The 20,232-nt window shown below is 53.3% G+C and overlaps 1 protein-coding gene across 1 annotated transcript in view; it reads right to left on the bottom strand.

Moving 5' to 3' along the window:
• Positions 1 to 20,232, bottom strand: part of TTC7A (tetratricopeptide repeat domain 7A) — a gene marked incomplete at both ends in the record, with an annotated part of 101,761 nt that overhangs the window by 40,502 nt on the left and 41,027 nt on the right. The window contains 6 exon segments of the mRNA XM_084235654.1: positions 268 to 340; positions 1,410 to 1,467; positions 2,749 to 2,866; positions 11,381 to 11,485; positions 15,698 to 15,781; positions 16,457 to 16,594. Of these exon segments, the coding sequence (XP_084091780.1) occupies positions 268 to 340; positions 1,410 to 1,467; positions 2,749 to 2,866; positions 11,381 to 11,485; positions 15,698 to 15,781; positions 16,457 to 16,594 (576 nt within the window).

Raw genomic sequence — 20,232 nt, 5'->3', positions numbered from 1 at the left:
ACTTCTCAGGAGGTGGAAATGTTCTTGGGGAAGTGAAGGCAAGACGAATCCTTCCCTGTGTGCCAACCATGGGCCAGGGGCTTTACCACATTGTTTGACTCCTCCTTACAAGGGCCCTCTGAAGTGGAGTACAATGGGCACTCACAGAACAGAAAAGGGAACAGGCACAGAGAGGTCAAGTGACTAGCGAAGGGTCACACAGCTAGTAAAAGCATCAGTGCCAGGAGAAGCTCAGGGATCTGGAGGTTAGGAACTGTGGTCACCCACCTGGCGGACAAGGGCCAGCTGCAGGGAGACATAGAGGATGATCTGGGGGTCGCCGGGTGCCAGCTGTTGTGCTCTGGATGGGGAAAGAGAGGAGCAAGTTAGACACCAAGGCTTGAGTAGCCAGTGTGTGATGAAACCTCAGGAGTCCTGCCAGGCCACGCCTGGGACGGTGCCCAGCTGGGAGATGATGGATCAGGCGGAAGGTCCATGGGCAGCTCGTGACAGGGCAGTGGCTCTGCAGGGGCTGACTCCTGCTGAGATGGGGGCTGTTGGGGAGGGAGAGTTGGGTGGGGTCTGGGCAGCTGCTGGCCTGGCCTTATACAAAACGTGGAGCCTGCCCTCTTCACGGAAGGACAGAAGGGAATATCCCTCCGAGGATGGAGGGGTGAGAATGACCTCTCTGGGCCAGAAGGCTTGGGAATAAAGAACTAGGGGAAAGGAGGGAAATGTCCTTATTACCCTGGAAGCTCAGAGAGGGGGTTGAATGTGCTCTGGATTGCTCTAAGTTTCAAGGAAGCTACCTAAGCAGTGCGGCAGTGCGGGGCAGTCCCCCTGCAGGCAGTACTTCCACAGCGGGGTTCACCCAGGACTTCTTAGGGCCTTGCCATGGGCCCTAAGAAGGAGAGGGGGAGGGACACAGGCTGCTCTGGATCTGTGGTGAAGATAGGGGTCTTGTAGGAATGGACCTGAAGGAGGAGTTTCCCTGCCCTACTCCCCTTCCTTTGCCTGGGCAGCCAGGGACTCTATGTAAGGATTGGGGTGGGGTGAGGCTAGGAGACCAATGCAATTTTTGAGCCCTTGCCACATGTGGGGCCCTGTGCAGGTGCCTTTCCTGCTTTATGCAGTGTAATTATCAAAAAAATAATAGGCTGTTATTCCCAGTTTAGAGCCCTGAGCCCTTGGAGGAGGGGGGCTGAGCAGGGGGTGCTGTTAGCCCGCATGGGCGTTCCACACAGTTGAAAGGCAGAGGTCCAGAAACCAAAGGTCTGGCCCTGCTTCCAGCGTGAGCGCCGAGGGCCTGGGTTTCCTGGTCAATGTAATGGGGATGGAAACCTCTGCTCCTGCGCCAGAGGGTCCACTGAGATAAAAGCCCATGAACATGCTCCCTCGTGCCTTTGCTGTGTAGAATCGGGCGTGCTCACCTCTCCAGCGTCTGCAGTGCTTTCCGGTGCAATTCATCCTGCTTGGATTTCAGTGTCGCTGCAGAGACAGGATGGGGCAGAGTCATGAGGGATAGCCGAAGGGGTGCTGCTGCAGCCCTGTCCCATCCCAGCGCAGGAAGAGGCCCCACCAGAACCCTAGCTGAAACTTACATGCAGCAGCACCGAGCTGATTCCACCCACGACTCTGGCTAGGGGGCGGGCTGGGGTGCCCCAGGAAGGGTTGGGGGTGTCCCTCTTGGCCATTTTTGGGCACAGTACATCCTTCTACTCTTTTGCATTATTTGCCACCTGAGTCAACTCCACCTTTGCAAAGGCCTAAACCTCACAAGAAGGGGCGCCACTTAGGACCTGGCCACAAGGCTGCTTCTTTTTTAACCATTTAAACAAATTTTAAGGGTATGATTTGGTGGCACGAAACACATTCTTGGTGTGGTGCAGCCACCATCTCACAGAACTTTTCATCCTCCCTAATGGCGTCAGGACCATTCAGCACAGTCTCCCCTTCCCCAGGAACCTCTGTTATGCTCTCCCCACAGGTTTCTTGCTTTAATCCAAACCAGGCACCTTTCTGGTAAAGTGAATCCTGCTTTAAATGCCCTAGGCCAGGTGTTTGAAGCACTGGCTGCAGGCTGAACCACTTCAAAATGATTCATCTTCATGACTTAAAGCTTCACAAAGGAAGATTTAAAATAAATGCATGTTGCCCAGCTCCAGCCCTGGCCAGGTCAGATTGCTCTTCTGGGTTTGGTCTGGGTGGGGCCCATTCCCTCCTTTTCTCACTGTGAAGACCCAGAAGTAGGTGGCTGCCTGAAGGATGGGGGACACATGGCTGGCAGGGTGGGGGAGAGAAAGGTGAGCCCGGCCAAGCAAGGGTGAAATCCACCTGGCAAATGCAAGTATTTATTAGGCATCTATGGTGTGCCCAGCACTATCCCATGTATTGAGGGGGCTTTAAAAGAAGATCGTAGCAGTGCTGAGAGGACAGGTGAACCAGAAAGAAGACACTACACTGGGGTCATGGCTGGGGGCATGTTACAGATGCAGGCACCACCGGAGCTCTAGGGGCAGAGACAGGCATGCTTTGGGGCTAGGCTGGGCCCTGGAGAGTGGGAAGAGCTGGGTCGGTGAAGGGGGCACCTCTGAGACATGAAGACGGAGCACAAGAGTGGAAAGAGGACTGAGTGTGTGTTTGTGTGTGCATCTATCCGGGAGGAGTTAATGGGGTGTGTTTGGAGGACACTGATGGGACAAGACACCTGGGAAGCAGTTAGGATGCCCATGTCACCCCAAGCAGAAGGCCCTAGGCCTCAGCACCCACCGTCAGTTGCCTGAAGGCTGTAAGTGAGACCCAGCGCCAAGTAGCCCTTGGATAGGAATTCCCCAGCTTCCTCCCCGAGATCGATCACCATCGTGGCAAAGTGCTCGGCTTCTTCCAGCTGCAGAGAAGGGAGACAAAGGTCACTGCGCGGGAGGGAGGGTTTCCTAGTCTTGGCATGAAGGATGCTTGCAGTTACCAGCAGGACACACAGAAGAGCAATTCCTTACATGCGAGTAGCGTGAACAGAGGTGTCAAGTGGCCATCTGAGTCCATATAGCTACTGAGCAGAAGAATTGAAACTGTTGCCTCTACCAGTGACTCCCTAGACCTCTTCCCACACTGAGGAATCTCATGTTCAAGGTCACGGGGGCAGCTGCCCTTGCCCCAGAGACCCCAGCTCTGTGGACCGAGGACCAGCCCACCTGTGCCAGCTCCTTTCCTCATCCGGCCTCTGGAGGCACCTGTGTTATCCTGCCCTGCTCAGCAGAGAGAGCGAAGCCTGGGCAGGGGGCAGGCAGGGATCAGGGACTGGCCTTGGGGACACTGCCAACTCTGCAGAGAGGGCAGCCTGCCATTCTGGTTCGTCTCTGAGCTCACACCCTGACAGAGAGAGCCCAAACTTTTCAGGGGAAAAAGTCCTGGGGCTGTTTTTGTCCTGGGAGTAGGAGGAACTGTTCCAGCTGGCAAGGGACCAATCAGTGCGGGTCACGTGCACACACATCAACACACACAGCATGTGACATGAAGGAGGCACATGCAAGGCAGGACTCACATGTCCTCTGGGGCACACATGCCAGCATCAGGCCAGTTGGGGAGTCAGGGGACAGCTGGGGGCCTCAGCTGTGCCCATTTACGGCCCGCTGGACTCAAAGAACCCTCCCTCGTGCCCAGTCCAGGAACATCCTCTGCCTGTAAGCCTGGCTTGGTAATGTCACTGAGAACAAAGATGGGTGCCACCTCACAGTCAGGGGTCCGAACAAGAGCCCGGAGTCCCACAGCCACAGGATGTCAAGGCCCCCTCGTAAGCGGCATCTCCCCAACGGTGGAAGCCCACAGTCAGTCAACTGGGGAGCTAGATTCAAGTCCAAGTAGGCTCTGGCACCCAAGCCAGTGCTGCCCCTGCCCCGTTCCAGTACCTGCCTTGGCCCGCCTCACCTGGCAGGATTAGGTAGCTCTGAACATCTCATGGCTTGGCCACAGCTGGAGGAGCCAGTGGACTCCATTCCCCAGACAGTGAAGGTAAGATCAGAGGGAGTGGCAACTTGAGCTGAGTCTGACATTTGGGCACAGCTGTAGTAAGCACCATACAAGAAAAAGGCCGAAGAGCAGAGTGGAAATAATAGAACCCAATGAGAGCAGAGCTGCCAGTGCCAGCCCAGAAAGTGGCTGGAGGGGACTGGATCCCTCTGTGGCTTGACTGCCTTCCCTGACTTAGACCAGCCTGGTAGATGCTGACCAGGACAGCCCTCCAGCCGCCTCGTAGTTAAGCTGGGGAGGCTGGTCAGGTAGTCACTGAAAGGATGAGGGAGTGTAGAGAGCCAGGCCTGACATCATCAGGCCCAAGGACTTGAGGTTTGGGGGAGGCCATAGCTCTGGAAATCCTGCAACTATTGGCTGTCCAGCCTTGGTTGGCTAGGTGGGCCCACAGCACCTGACCCAGGACTCAGGAGAACTGTGGGGGCCAGAGTTCAGAGTCAGGTTGACAGAACAGCCCACAAGTCTCTGATCCTGGCTTAGCACCTTTCTGGTTCCATAAAGTCCTCTGCAAAATGGGGAGTTGGATGACCCCACTCCATCTACTCATCCCCACAAACCTCCACTGAGTCTTCTGTAGAACCAGGCTCTGCACAGGGCTCTGTGGTGATGCCCAATGACAAGGGACAGAAAGCCTTGTGACATGCATGGAATCCCTGTGAGCCCACACAGAGGAGGGCAAGACCCCACAGGATGCAGTGTGGCTCTTTGTTCAGGCTCCATGGTGCGGTGCTGGCCTGGGGCTCCAGGAGAGGCAACTATGTGACTGGAGTTGCTCAAGAAAGCGTCATAGCCAAGGCGGTAAGGGCAGAGACACCAAGGGAAGGGTAAGTGAGCCAATGGCACCTTTCATCCTTCCCAGAACCCCCACTGCTGATGTGGCTCATTTCACACGCTGCCTTGGGACTCATTACATCCCACCCAAACGGGAACAGGCGTTCTCATAGAGCATCAGGTATAAGTTATAAAAAGAATGCAGAAACCCACTGCACTCCATGCAGATACTCTCTCCACAGCCATGTCCTTCTGCTCAGCATAAGCCTCTTGCACCCGAGGAGAGAGGCTGTCAAGAATGAGGTTCAGCTCAGCAATTACCGGTAAACAGTAAGAAGTTACTGTCACGAATGCCATACTCCTGACAAATATAGCTCACCATCCTTTAGCTTTAGAAAGTGAAAGCATATATCCTTAGCTTGTCCAGCTTGTGGTTCACATTGACTCTCAGAGGTCAGTACCTTCCTCGGTCAGTTCCTGGCAGCCCAGCGCCTGCAGTGTAAGCAGGCATCAGCAGTTGTGTCTCAACTCAAGACTCACTAGGCTTCAATGTACCATTTCCTTACATGGCCAACATGGTACTCACTTCACCTCCCACAAAGCACTTTGTGCACATGGAGTCAGTGCAGTGATGATTAAGGAAAAGGACTAACAGTTCTATTAAGTATGACAATATAGACTATGAGAACATGGAGTATTAATATACATAGGACTCTAGCCAGCAAGAGGGAAAACTGCTGTTGTTTTAAAACAAACCCAACATTTATATTTATTTTAAATGTAAAATATATACAAGTAAATTATATATATGTATATGTAAGTGATATGTATGCATGTTATCATACATAGTATACATACATACATAGACGTATACACACACACATGTTACAATTCCCCTTCATCTGATACGAGAATGGGAATCCTAAAATCTTTGAGAATGTGGCTTTGCCACCTTTTTTCTGAAGCACTGTTATTCCAAGTTCAGAGTCAGAGCCACATTTATGAATAAGCTTTCTACACAGAGGGCAGGGCAGCCTAGGAGCTAAGAACATAGGCCAAAGCCAGACTTTGTGGGCTCAGTCCTGGTTTGACTAGTTACTAACTGTGTGGCCTTGGGCAAGTCACTTCACTTTGCTGTGCCTCAGGTCCCTCTTCTGTGAATTGGACACAGAGTCTGCCTCAGTGACATCAGTTGCTGGGAGGACTGAATGAGATAAGACACAGTGACGCTCACAGCAGTGCTCGAATAAACACACAATTATGATTAGTCATACTTTTATATCTATGACTAGTTTAATCTTTCAGAATTTTTAAGTCTCAGTCTGATAGATCTGACAGGTGCCACCTGAGTCGAGTCCATGTCCCCAATCACTACATGGCCTCACTGACAAATGAGGAAGTGGCATCAAAGACCCTCCTGGAATTCAGGAAGGGCACACTACTGCTACCTTTTGTCTCTGGCCTGTGCCTTTATCACAGCAAAGGAGTGACTGTGCCCAAGGACAAGTTGGCCCTACAGCCCTGTGAAGGGTTGGGCAAACCCTCTGACCCTTACCCATGGTCCAGGACACATATGCATAAAACCACGAACGACCCATCATCACAAAACTCACCCCTGCGGTGGGGAAGCCACTTGGGTATTTTTTTTTTCTAGCCACTTTTCTATTCCCTGATAATCTCTTTCAATTAAAAATAAAAAGTTTTATTGCACAACCCACGAATGGATCTCAACCTGAGATCTGAAAAATGCTGCTCTCATCAAATGCAGAGCCTGCCCACCCCATGCTACCCAAGTCACCTTTCTCCCTGCCTCAGACCTCATGTGCCCTCTCCAGGCTCCAACTGCTTCCTCCTTGTTTCCTCAAAAGTTACCAGCCTGTGGCTTGGAACTTGTGGCCGCTGCTTCTACAAGATTTGCTCAGGTTGCAGCACTGGGCTTTGCTGACTCAGCAAAATACTTCTAGGATGAGGGATTTCAAAGCTCTTTTCCCCATTCTCCTCCCAAACATACATGGCTTTTCACAACTCCTATACCCACAGCTGCCACGTAACTTTGCCAAAAAACCCAGGTGAAGATCTCTGTGCTTCCACCCTTGTGATTCCAGAGCAACATGGTCTCACTGGCCTAACAAGCCCTGCAGCGCCCTGCCAGGCTGGCCCTTGCAAAGCCCAAGGTTCTGAGGCACAGGCTGCTGAGGGGACCTAGCCAAGGTCATCCAGTTTAGTCAAGTGGCTGAACGGAGATTCCAACTCAGGTCCCCTGATTCTAAGTCTGGATCTTGTAGAGCTGCCTGATTCAAGGCTGCCCTCTGTAGTTCCTCAGTGTTCTCCTCATTGACCCTTTGGAAAAGGGATGTATTGAAGGATATAATGCTTTGCCCCTTTGTTCTTGTTTCTCATAAGGAAGGGAAATGTCCCTGTGATTTGACAAGTTTCTGTATCTCTCCAATTTCACTAATTTGGTCCCTACACAGATAGGTCTCTGGTGTGCACTTTGCCCATTCTCGGGTTGCCTTCCACTGCAAGGGCTGCCTCCTCCTGCAAGGGCTGCCTCCTCCATCAAAAGGCTGCCATCCTCCCAAAAAGGCTGTACACCAGAATCTTCCTGTCTTCTTCCCTTGCTGAGAACCAGAGAAAGGTCACACAGATGTGTGAGCCTGCAGAGCTTGTTTAAAGAGCACCTCCCGTTTCTCCGAGGTCCCTTTCCCACAGGACTCAGGACCTGCCGCTGCTGCTCCAGTGAAAATACATCTTTTCTTTCTGGGGAAAGCAGGCTCTCTTCCTGACTTCCACAGGCTAGTGGCAGGAGAGCTGGCCCTCTTTCTTTCCTGCCTCGTAAGTACTCAATCCATCGTTCTGGCTCTGCCCGCCCCTGAATCTGAAAACTGAAGGCAAAACACTAACGTACATCCTTTCTGGGCACCTGCTGTTTTGAAGGAGCTGTAATGGGGAGGGCTGCACCTATTAGGCACCTGCAATGTGTTAAGCGGGGTCAGACCTCAGCTCTGGGCTTCACAGCTGCCTGCAACAGCGGATGGGATTCCCATTGGAGGTTACAGTTAGGGCAAGAGAAGGTAAATGACTCCCCCAAATCACACAGCTGCTAAGTGGATGGGTACATGAACCATATTTCCCCCCGTTCTCTAAAGGCTGTGCCCTCTCTGCTCCCCCGACAGGCCCCGGGGAAGTCCAGAGACGGCATCATAAACCTTAGCAAAGATGAACATGGCCTGCTTTCTCCATTTTACAACATCCTCTCCTGTCTGCACAGCACACTCTGCCCCCATCCCATCCTTCTAGAAAAGTTAAACTAAATGAATTTTAAATAATTGTGTTTGGAGGGATATTAAAAAATATTTACATCTCCCTTTCCTTCTGCTCCAAATAACTGTCCATGCCGAAGAGGAGGCTGTCATACACTGCTGTCATCAGGTCAGAGCTAGGACACCCTCCTCCGGGCTACCCCAGGGACCAGTGCACTCCCACCAGACCCCATTCCTGCTATAGCTGCTCCCACCCTGCTGCAAACCCCAGGTCAGGCAGTTATGTGACCATGCAGGTGGCTCTGCCCAGCCCCCATCCTACCGCCCCACCAGAGGGCAATCTCGCTCTCAGACCTAGACTCAGCCTGGGTGTTGTTCTATGTGGCTCTGGGCACAAACAGGACATGGGGACAGCAGGTGCTCCGCCTCTGGGCACAAGGCCACCCAGTCCAGTTTCACCCAGCACAACTCGTTTTTCAAATGTCCCAGTTTCAGCCTCCTTCCTGCAATGCGGGCCAAACTGTCCACCCCCAGATTGCTGGGCTCTGCTCCTGGGCCTTGGCTGGGCCTGCTGGGGGCTGACGTGAGCCAGCATTGCAAAGGCAGGAGACGGAGGTGGCGTCAGAGGCCTTTCAAGGATCCATGCCCTGTCTCCTGCCGCAGCACCCCATGCCTGCAACAGTCAGACCCATTCTCCCTGAGAACAGAGAGTGCTGGGCCATCCTCTCCTTGGAAAAGAGGCTGCCCTTGGCTCTGCACAGCTTACCCTCTGCCCAGCGCCAACCTAGGGAGCCAGGGAGAACCGCTGAAGCAGGCGCAACCCTTCCACACCCGTCCTCCATAGCTTGCTAGGGGGTGCCGCCCTCTCACCCAGTATAAGTGGACCGAAGTGCGGGCAGGGTTCTTTGTGGGGGAGGGGTCAGGGTGCAAGACATGGTAAGTACAGATGATCCCCATCTAGCTGGGAAGGCAAGTACCATATAAGGCAGAATTTGTTGCCAAGTGATAGCATTCACGGGCAAGAAGATCTATCCAGTACGAAGCAGGCATTAACTCTGGGCTGGGGAATCAAGAAGGAAGAGAGATGGTTCCTGCCCTCAAAAAATACACATGCACTAAGAACGCGAACATGACATGCTCAGTGTCCACGGCAGGTGAAGATGCAGAGGGTGAGGTTCCAGGTCAGGTCACCAGGGGCCCCTTAATCCCAGCAGGACCTCACTTGAGCTCCTACCCTATTTAAACCCTGGCTCAACCAGTCCTCAAACCCAAATATGCTGCTCAGCTGAGGTTAAACTGCTCATCCTCCTCCTGAATTCTGATGACAAATCTGCCTGTTTAAGTTTCCTTCTGGGCTTTTCTATTTATGTTGTCATTGATTACTTTGCTCCTAACTCATCTGATTTCAATTTGGACTGATTTGATCCTAATTTTATTACCATGTAATCTGAATGCACATAATTACTGTAATTATGCTGCTGAGGGAAACAGCTCCTCCACGGCGGGAAGACCTAAATTTAGGGCTTCCTGGCAAGGGCGGCCGTTGGCTGGGTGGACCCACCGCCACCTCAGAGCTGGCAGCCTGTGGGAGCACAGATGCCCTCCCCACCCCACCCTTGGGGAGGTGGGTATTTTGGGCTTCATCCAGAGATGGTTTTGAGGCTCCGTTCAGAAGCATGGAAACATGCAGGGGTGTGAGTTAGGGGTGGTTAGCAAGTTCAATCTCTCTGCATCCTCCAGTTCACACTTCTGCATCCTCTACTCACACTAGCACCCTCTGTGTCCTCCATTCACCAGTACCCATCGCACCCTCTGCTCACACCAGAACCTTCTGTTGCAGTGCTCAATTTGCGTGTCTCCTCTTCTGCTGGCACCTAAAGACCGTCTATACTCAGAGAGTGCCCTACCTCTAGGGTGTAAGATGCCAACAGTTTCCTTGAAAAACTGGAGAGCAAGGGGTTTCCCCACTAATCCCCACTAATGGGCTGAGAGCAAGCTGCGATGGAAGGGCCTACTGCTGGTCATCCCCACCTCCACATCCCATTCAAGGCCTTCTCCTCCATGAAGCTCCTTGACCTGTCCAGCCTTTCCATCCTTTATGCCACATACGAGGAAGAGACTTATTCTTTCCATGCTACAAATGTGGAAACTGAGCAGAGTGAGGTTATGTACCTTATTCAAGGGGGAGGGTGGTGAAACCCTTACCCCCATCACATTGTGTCTTCCAAATGCTGAGAGCCTGAGACAGACCAACATGCATCACTGCAGGTGGGTGGGGTCATGGCAAGACTTCTGAGGACCAGGGAGGCAGAGGAAAAGGCAGGAGTTGGCGAGGCTACAGACTGAAGTGCTGGATGCAAGCACTGACAGCATGCTGCCTTCAGCATGCCAGGTACATGATGGCAAGAGGGGGGGATGGGGTGTTGGGACTACAGGAAGGTGGGGTGTGTACAGGAAAAGCTCCTTCTTTGGGAGCCACTGGGCATGGTGGGCAGATGAAGGAATTGGAGCTAATTAACCTGAAGAGACATGTTGGAGGGCTGAGCCACATGGACACATGGGAGAGGTGCTGCGCTGCCGCTGTTGCTCATGAGGGAGGAAAAAAGGACCAGCCCTGACGTAGGAAGCCGAGTGGGCCTCAGGAAGCTGGGACTGCCAGGAAGCGTGCTCTGGGGAGGGTGGGGAGAAAATATCCATGGAAGAAGTCAAGGGAGCCTGTGGGAGGGGATGTCAAGCGAGGCAGGGCTTTGGGCGCCTCACTCCATGCTGCTGAACCTCCTTAGGGGCTTCAAGTCACTCAAGCGACAGCCGCTGAGGAGGGCACATCTAGTAGGTGAGCAGCCTCCGCAAAACAGGTAAGAACAAGTGAGTGCAGGCCAGGGACCTGATTGACAGGAGAGGCACCTTCTACTCTGCAGAGGGCTGGTTGGTTCTGACCACTCAGAACTGAAACTCAAGGGCCATCTGTCTAGATATTAGGTGTTCTGAACCCTCTAGAATGATGGATTGGCCCAGGTGACTCCCAGGTCCTACCACTTCTCCCACTATGGGCAGGTGGGGGGCACCTCTACTTCACAGTCCCCAGTGGCCCCTGGAACCACATTTCAGGCACATTCACACAGAGACATTGTCCTGAGCTGGGGAGCCTGGCATCAGAGATGAAGCCTAGCCTCCTTCTCCCCGACCCAATCCTGTCTGCCTCGAAGCTTCCCCCATCCCTTATCCACAAAGTAAGATATGCACCTCCCTTCTCTTGCCCATCTGCCACTATCCACCCTCAGGATGCCACCAAGGACCCGGACCTTGCCCCTCCTGCCCCTCCTGCCCCAAAGCTCACTCACCCAGTGCAGGGACCCGATGCAGACCTTGGCGGCCATAAGGGGCACGGTGGGGTCTGAAGGCCGCAGCTTCACACACTCTCGCAGCAGTGACACAGCATAGGATGACTGCAGTGGAAAGAGCAGGTCACACTGTCATTCGTAGGCCTGGACTGCGAAAGACTAGGATGCCTCATGTCTAAGGTGGGGGAGGGGTCCCCACAGCCAGCCCTTGCTCTGCATGCTCTCCGCCCAATAGATGGGAAGAGACCCAACGGGAGTTGGCAGGCAAATCCCTCCCTGACCTCGTCTCATATGGATGAGGAAGGCTGTGGCCCCTGCCTCTAGGGGATGTGACAGTGGCTAAGGTGGCAAAGGATGGAAGCTCTTCAAAAGGAAAAGGTGAACCCCTGGGATTTTAGGGATTAAAAAGTGACCTCTCAAACTTCTGAGCTCAACACCTTCAGTTTATAGGTGACAAGCAAGGCCAAGCTCAAGGCCAACCTCAAGGCAGGGTGGGTGGAGATGTATAAAGGTTGGCAGGACAGAAGCTAAGCTGGCAGCCCCAGAGGAACCTCCAAGGCTCCAGAGACTGAGTCACAGAGATGGGGTCAGATGGGCCCTCCTGGGGATGACCAAGTGTAGGTGGAGGGCCAGCAAGGGAGAGTACCCAGAACCAGCAGGTATATCACCAATTCCAGTAATAGAAAACCAGCAGCTAACACTTTAGCTATTACTACATGCAGACATCGTTATAAGTCAAAAGTCAGCAAAACACAGCCACAGGCCAAACCTGGCCCTCACCTGCCTTTTTTTTTTTTAAAGATTTATTTATTTATTTACTTATGCATCTAAGAATTGGGCTTTTGAAAATAAAGTCTTATTGGAGTTTAGTTATTGTTTATGACTGCTTTCATGATGTCAAGCCAAGGACTTGACAGTTACCACGGAGGCCTGCAAAGGCAAAATGCCTGCTATCTGACCTTTTACAGAAAAAGTCTGCTGACCCCTATTCAAAGTGCTTTATAAATCTATTCACTTGATTTCCACATCTCTCCTATGAAGTAGGTGCTGTGTCCCTACTTGACACGCAAAGAAACTGAAACGCAGAGAAGTTAAGTAGCTTGTTCAGAGCTTCCCTGCCCATAAGTGGCTGAGCTGGGGTTTGAACAGTCTGGCTCTAAACTCAAAACCATTATCCTATTCTGCTTCTGTGTGAGTACTTTGGCCAAAGAGGAAACCTCTCTCTCTCTCTTTCTCTCTCTCTCTCTCTCTCTCTCACACACACACACACACACACACACACACACACACACGCATGCACACACGCACGCACGCATGCAGCACGGTTGGAACCTTCTGGTTAAGCCCAGTGTTTTTCGAGGAAATTCAGCAGCGGCCCCCCACATGTCACAGCCAGGGAGGCAGGGCATGTGACTGCAGTTAAGGTGACCCCCATGTACTGGGCCTACTGTGGGCTGAGGCCCCTGCCCTCAACTGGCTCTCACCCTCTCCAGCAAGTCCAAATGAACTTTTCCATAGTGCAGTGAGGAACTGGCAGGTACAGACCTGACCCCTCTGTGTCCACAACAGACCTCCTGGCTCTCTCCTCTCTCTAGCCACCCCTTCTTTTCCTGTTGGCTAAGGAAGAGCTTTTCTCAGTCCATATGTGAAGGCCAGAGCTTCCCTAGACTCTGGGCTCAGGCTTATCAGGCCAATTCCAGGTGTCTCCACTGAGGCCCTGTTCTGTGCCCCATACTGCAGGCCATGACTCATACTCATACCGCTCACAGAAAGGTAGGAGAGAGAAGATATATACCACCAACCCCCAGAATTTTCCTAGGAAATAAATAAGAGAGTACGAGACCAAGCACAGGAGGATGTGAGCAGATGGCCCATGGTGGCTGGCCCACATGGGGTGCCAGGAGCAAGAGGGGCTCAAGGAAGCTGCCAGAACATGCACCTCTCCAGAGACCCTCTCCTGGGAAGGCCACTCCCAGCCCCTCACCACAGCCCCTCCACCTACACCTTAGCAAGCCTCGGGCTTTCTCCCTGTCCTCCTTCCTTGGGCCACTCACCTTTGCATCCTTAAAATACAGGCTTCTGCAACCCTGACCCTCTGCCTGCCACCCCCACCCAGACCACAAAATGCTGCTATTTAAGGAGCCATCTGAGGACTCCAGTGGAGGGAGCAGCAGCAGGCCTGCCTTTTTTTTTTTTTTTTTTTTTGTCATACTGGTTTCCTAGCAACACAACCAATGCAATTGCTGCAGAGACCAAGGGAGGGGACGACCTAAATCATGCCGAGGAGTTCAGCCTATCTTCCTGCAGGTTGGGGTGCCAGATATAATGATATCCACTGGGCCTCACCTTCTAGAAGAACTTTCAGGCACAATCTCAGGTATAAAACTTGATTCCCACTTTAGGCTCTTGGCAAAACGGAGATCAGGCAACTCTTTCAGGGCCACCTGGGCAACTAGGCAGGCTGATTTGGTATGCAGGGGCTCCCCAGGGGGTGGAGTGTGCTTCCAGAATAATCCCCGTGCAGCAATTAGGGGGTGGGTATGACCTAGTGTCTCCAGCCTGTGGGGCTCACACCTGCAGACTCACCAATCATCCCAAGCCCCCTGTCTAGAAGCCCATTCTGGTGCCTCCTTGCTGATCAGTGAAGGGGGACTCCAGTTCCCTGGCTGCCGGGATATGCCTGGCTGTATGCAGACCTTTCTGAGCCTGACGGCTTCTCAGTAAGGAGGTTAAAGGTCATACCTCCCAAGCTACTGTGACACCTTCTCCTGGGCCTGGGGTGTTTCCAGGAGCACCCCTAGACATTAAAGCTAACTTCCATGTATGGTACATGCTTCTGAAGGGGGATCCCAGCTATCTTCAGCTTCTCCAAGGAGTCCATGACCCACAGAAGGGTGAGAAGCACTGTCCTGGCCTTGGGCCTATCTCTGATGCAAGTTTGCTATTATAGGATAGAGGCACTTTCTGTTTCCTGATGGGTCGCAGCGGCTGCCTCATGTGCCCTGAGCTCTGGCTCAGGCTCCCATAAGGCCTACTGCATCCCTGCCCTCTAGCCCCTACCTCCACAGGCAGGCTGGGGCTTTCAAGACCTTCCTGTTCCCACCCAACCACCCACCCCTCCACCTTTGTTCCCCTGCATCCTGTCTGGAATGCTGCCTCCTCCACTTTCCCCCATTACCCAAATCCTGCTTTCCTTGGGCGGTTCTCTCATTTTCTAGCTCCAGCCTCCCTCTGGGTTCTGAACTCTCCCTGTACTAAACCCAGAGCCAGTCCATTGTGCTGTGACTTCAGGAGGCTCTGGGAGGTAGCCAATGTGATGGGGGAGTGGGAAGAGGTTTGGGAAGATAAAGGGGGGGCAGCAAAGGCTGTCCACTTGATTCTCAGTGACACTGTCTGGCCCCTGTCCACATGCCAGGCTGCAGCACCTGCTCTTCTTCCCTCTCCCCGCCAGGATCTGGCAGCACAACCTCCAATCACGGAGGAGGCACTGGTAAGCCTGGGAGGGCCCTCCTTGGAGACCGCTGCAGGGTTAGAAATGGAAGCGGCACAGATGGGCTGTGGGGGGCGGGGGCGAGGAATTCCCTCAGCCCCACGAAAGGGCTCTGGGTATTTACAGCTCTTGGAAGGATCTGTGAGCTCATGCCACCTTATTTCCTGCATTCGTAGCATCCTCAGCCCCAACACCCTCAGCACCCAGCTCCGGAAAGGTTTTCCTTTCATGTCAATGCTTAAAATAGATGCTTATGTAAGTGTGAGTCTCATCTGAGGAAAAACCAGGGGAATAGGGCTCAGTGGGTGGAGAGTAAATGCAGCCCTGGTGACCCAGGATCAGGTTGGTCCCTGGCTCTGGCACTGCTCCTCTGGCCTTGTCCTTGCCAAAGGGCCCCCCACCACATCCACCATGTAGCGCTCCCTCCAAATCTGGTGGGTGCTGCTGCTCCACTCCCCCAGCCTCTCCCTCCTAGACAAACTAGACAAGTTCCGGATCTCGGAGGAGCCTACATCCACGCCTATTTCCTGTAGTCATGCCCACTGCTCACGTGCTGGGTGCCCCACGTGTACACACACCCTCCAGTGAGAAGCAGTCACAGAATCATGCTTGCACACCTGACACACTGGTAACAAACACATGACCTCAGATTCATACCAGGCTCTGTGTGTGGCCCTCCTGTGTCCCTCCCCCTCCTGGAGATCAAAACCAGTTGCTGGATAACATTTCTCCATCACTCCCCTCTGGGAGGGCCTAGGGGAGAGCAGAGTCCCCCTGAGGGGAAGGGTATAACCCCCACCCCACCCTTTGCACACCCTGGGCCTTACCTTCCCACAAGCCACCATGGAGAGGGCCACTTGGTACCAAAGGTGAAATTCTCCAAATGCAAACTTCATGGCTCGCTCCAGGCACTGGGGAGGAGGAGATGGTCAGCACTTCCTCACCAGGAGTCCTTCCACCCTAGACCAACTCATTTCCTTGCAGGGTAGTCACCGCCCAAGTAATGTTGACCAAGCACTTCCTCCAGGAGTCTTATACTCAGTTCCCATCAGAAAATTCCAGGAGTACCCTATTCCTCGACTGGCATGCTGTGTGACCCTGTGCAAGTCTCTTACCCTCTCTGGCCCTCAGTTCCCATTTTCCATCTCATGTGAATTATCTCACAGGGAGGTGATGAAAAGCAAATGAAATGAGATTGGAGAATGTGCTTTCAAAATGGAGATGAACAATAAAAACAACAGCTGATATTAGTTTTTACTGTGCATGGCACTGTTTGCAGCTGTGCATCTGTTAACTCATTTACTCCTCCCAACAACCTCATGAGGTGGGTTCTTTATCCCCACTCCACAGATGAGGAGTCCCGGGCCAGTAAGTGGCAGCTCAGGCTGACTGCTTCTGGACCGAAGGCCACCCACAGGTGAAGGCTCTTCTTCATTCTGCTGTCCTCCATGATCACAGAGAAAATCCGCACCTCCACTGGCTGTCTGATCCCATACACCCCCAAATTGGGGCGGGGGTGGAGAGACAGTGGAGGAAGACCACTGAAGCGCCATCTACTCTCCTCTGTGCGCTCCAGGCAGTCATACCTCCGAGAGCATGACAAACTGCCCGCGCCTGCCCAGAGTGATGCTCAGGAGATCGTAGATGGTGGCGGCATTCTGCAGGCTCACCGCCCGGTCCTCCTCCTGTTCCGGCACCCGGCTCAGCACCACGTCACGATTAGCCTGTGGGGGACATGGTTTGGGAAAGAGAGAGGACAGAAAATGAGCAGATTTCTGTCCCCACAAGGCCCTGACCTCGCAGACCCAGTGACCATCACCTTTGGGCCGCTAACCCAGGACACACGTGGTCACATCCCAGAGACAGCCACTGCCTTCCCACCCTCATGAAAGCCAACCCAAAGAGAGGAGCTTTGGGTTCGGGTGAAGGGGCAGTTCTGAGGGCTTAAACTCTAGGTATTCTGCTTTATTCTGCAACCTTTCAACCTCCCAGGAAAGTTGCAAGATGGTTCCATAACAGTAAACGGTACACATCTGCCACATTTGCTTTGTCTCTCTATAATACAGAATAATAATAGTTATCATTATTATGTTGTCAGACCATATTGGAATCATTTACAGGCAATGTGACCCTTCACCTCTGAATACAAGAGAACATTCTTTTTATAACCACAACAGGAATGCCAGATTCAGGGAATGTAATGCCAGTGGTAAATCATCTGTTCACATTGGTGCTTCACCACCTGTCCCACTGACAGCCATTTCCTCCCTTCAGGCCTGTGCCCCTGTCTCCCTAGAGCCCTCACATCTGGAAGACCCTGCAGCGCTTCTCTGTCTTTCACGACACCAGCTTTTTGAGGATACAGGCCAGTCGTTCCGTGGAACAGCTCCCAGAGTGTGACGGCCAATCTCAGAAATAGCTTCAGACAACGTGTGAAACTGCCGAGATTAGGCTGTGGCTCGGCTGCTTCCCTCACAGGAGTGGAGCCACAGCCCCTCAGAGCCCACTTCTCTTCCTCTGCAGGTCCCCTAGTCCCTCTGAGAAGGACTCCCTATACCTCCGTCCCACTACCCGCATGTCCAGCCCAGACTCTATCCTCAATTCCTTCCAGCCACGTAACTCCCGCTTCTGTCTCTGCCAGAGGGGTCTCTTCCCAGTACCTTCCCCCTCTGCTGAGGAGTCGGAACCCCTTTTCACTTGTGGGGACTCGTCTTCCTCTATTTCCTGACACAGGACCTCTGAAAAAAGGCCTCATTCTTCCGGACAAAGTCCAAGGGAGCTGCTGGTCCCTAAAACCCAATCCCACAGATCAGAGCTAGACAGCCCTTCCCACCCATCCAACATGGTCCTGGCAGCCTCCCTCCGGCTGATGAAGGTCGCCTCTTCAGGTCAGGGGCTGTGGCTCCCGAGGGGGCGTGTCTTCTGAGAAGCCCAATGTCTTCTGAGTTGTAGGCTCTAATGTGTGTTGCTGTGCAGGCCCAAAATGTGTTCCCAGAGGCTTCTGGAAGCCAAATGCCTTGAAATCCAAGGAAGTGACTCATCCATGGGGGAATTTTAGGCAGTGAGGCAGGCCAATGGCCATGGGTCCTAATGGATGTCCAGCCAGCCACAATAGGAGGGTGCTGCCCACAGCCCTCTGCAACATGGGTGACTCAAGAGAGGGTGCCGGGGGTGCCAGGAGATCCCTAGAAAGGCTGAGCACGACTCCAAAGGGTTAAGGGAGAGAAGTGGAGAGGGAAAGTGCAGAGAAACCCCCTCCTTCCCAGTGAAATCCACCCACACAGGCACCAACAGGAAGAGAGAAGAAAGTCTAAGGAGCGGCTTGGCAGGAGTTATTTCACCGAGCAGAGTGGGAACACACAACTTGCTCGGTCCCTGGAATGCAGCTCCCACCCCTCCACCTCCAGTCTCCACCTCCTGCCGCTCCCCAGTTCTGGTCACCCAGGGTGGGGCCCAGGCAGCAAAGGAGGGAGGCAGGGTAGGAGGTGGCAGAATGAGAGGGAGGACAGGAGACAGTCCCTGCCCTCAGGGGATACTGAGGAACCTGGAGCAGCAGCTGTTTGCAAGCTGTACCCAGTGGAACCTTCTGGTAGGAGAGAGAGGGCTGAAGGGGGCAGGGCAGTCAATCTGTTGGTAGCTTTGCTGTGGGGTGTGGGGAGAAGCCTGACACATCCAGGACCTGGAGACATGAGCTGCAAGTAGTCCCCACAGGCTCAGCTCTGGTTGACCTGTCCTTGAAAAGCAGCCCCTGCCAGACCCCAACCTCTATTTCCAGACACCCCTGGGGGAAGTCTAAACTCCTTTCTGTGCCTGACTGCCCAGCTGGCCAGCTTGGGGACCTCCCCACCCTCTGCCTCCTCAGAGTCCCCTGCAGCCCTCTATCCTCACCATGGCCCTGAGGCCCATGGCTCCTCCCAGTTCAGCTTAGGCATCATCCCTTCAGCCATCCCTGACCTCTTTCTAGGCTAGGCCAGGCCCCTTCATCCTCTCAACACAGGGTACACGCCTCCATCTCCTGATGCCTCATGCTCCTCTCCAGGCCTCCAGCACAGGCTCACAGACGGCACAGTCCTTAGAGCACTTGTGCCTTAGACAACGACACAAGTAACACTTGAAAGATTTCATGTGGAAAGTTTCCCCAGTCAGCCTAGACCTTGACCTTTAAGAGAAGTGTCTCTGAACGTGCCTGGTGGGAGGAGGCATGAATTCTCAGCACTGGGCACAAATCAGGTCAGAACGGGGACAAAGAGAGGATGGTGGCAGCATCTCCACAGCCCAGGGATGGGACCTGCCAGCAGGCAGATAGCAGGGGAGGTATCTGGGGGTCAGGGCCCTTAGGACTTGGCATCTGTGCCAAAAGGGAAGTGTGGTTCTCCAGAGGAAAGTCAAAAGCAGAAGTCTGCCACATTGCTATGGCTTTGGGGCAGGGCTGCGGGTGCAACACTCAGCACTTGCTGGGCAGCCTGTGTGAGTAACCATGACAACGGGGCGGGGTGGGGAAACAGGACAGAGGAAGGAAGTCATACGAGGCTGGTGACAGGGTAGGAATTTATCTGCAGCTCAGGGGCCAGAGAAGCCTCAGAAGACAAGGCCTCGGACACTATGGGGCTTCAGGTCTCTGGCCAGGCCACACCAGCTCCCTCCTCCCCTGAGCTCACTCCCCTCAGCCATACTGCCCCCCAGCTCCAGCAGAGCCCACCTCACTCTTTGCCTTCCATCTCAGACAGCCTCATTAGGAAAATCCTAATGAAAGTGAGATCTGAGAGCTCCTGATCCTTAAAGCAGCGTGTGCATACTAAATGTTCAACTCATCACCATATTCCTACCTACTCTTGAGATAATGGCAGGATAGTCTCCCTGCCACAACCCCCAGGTCCTGCTGCATGGCTCTTGCTTAATCCATACATTTCATCCTGATCAGGGCTTAGCAGCTGTCCCTGCTCCTGGCCTTGGGCCTTGTGGCTGTCCTCCCAGCAGCAGTGTCCCTCAGACTAAAGGACATTTACCCCAGACCTTCAAGCAGGTCAGATAATGGGAGGGCAAAGTCACATGCTCCCCCACATTCCCATCATTCGGTGGCTCATCACTGTTAGCATGACACTCTCAGTCTTTGGATAAGCCTCCATGATGCAAATATGGGCCCTTACAAGAAGGCCCATGGGAGGTTCTCTACTTCCCCAGGCTGGCCAGACCCTAAGATGGGATGACGCTAGTTCAACAGCTACCCCTTATGTGTGCCATGCATCAGACTTCTAGGAGCTAATTCTTCACATCTAATTTTCATCTGGCTTCATGGAGGAAAGCACCATACTGCCTTCGCAGAGAGAAACTCAGAAGGTGAACTAATGACAACTTGTGCAAG

Source organism: Talpa europaea (assembly GCF_964194135.1).
Source record: "Talpa europaea genome assembly, chromosome: 6".
NCBI lineage: Eukaryota > Metazoa > Chordata > Mammalia > Eulipotyphla > Talpidae > Talpa > Talpa europaea.
Note: the sequence above shows the minus strand (reverse complement) of the source record. Positions and strands in the feature narration are given on the sequence as shown.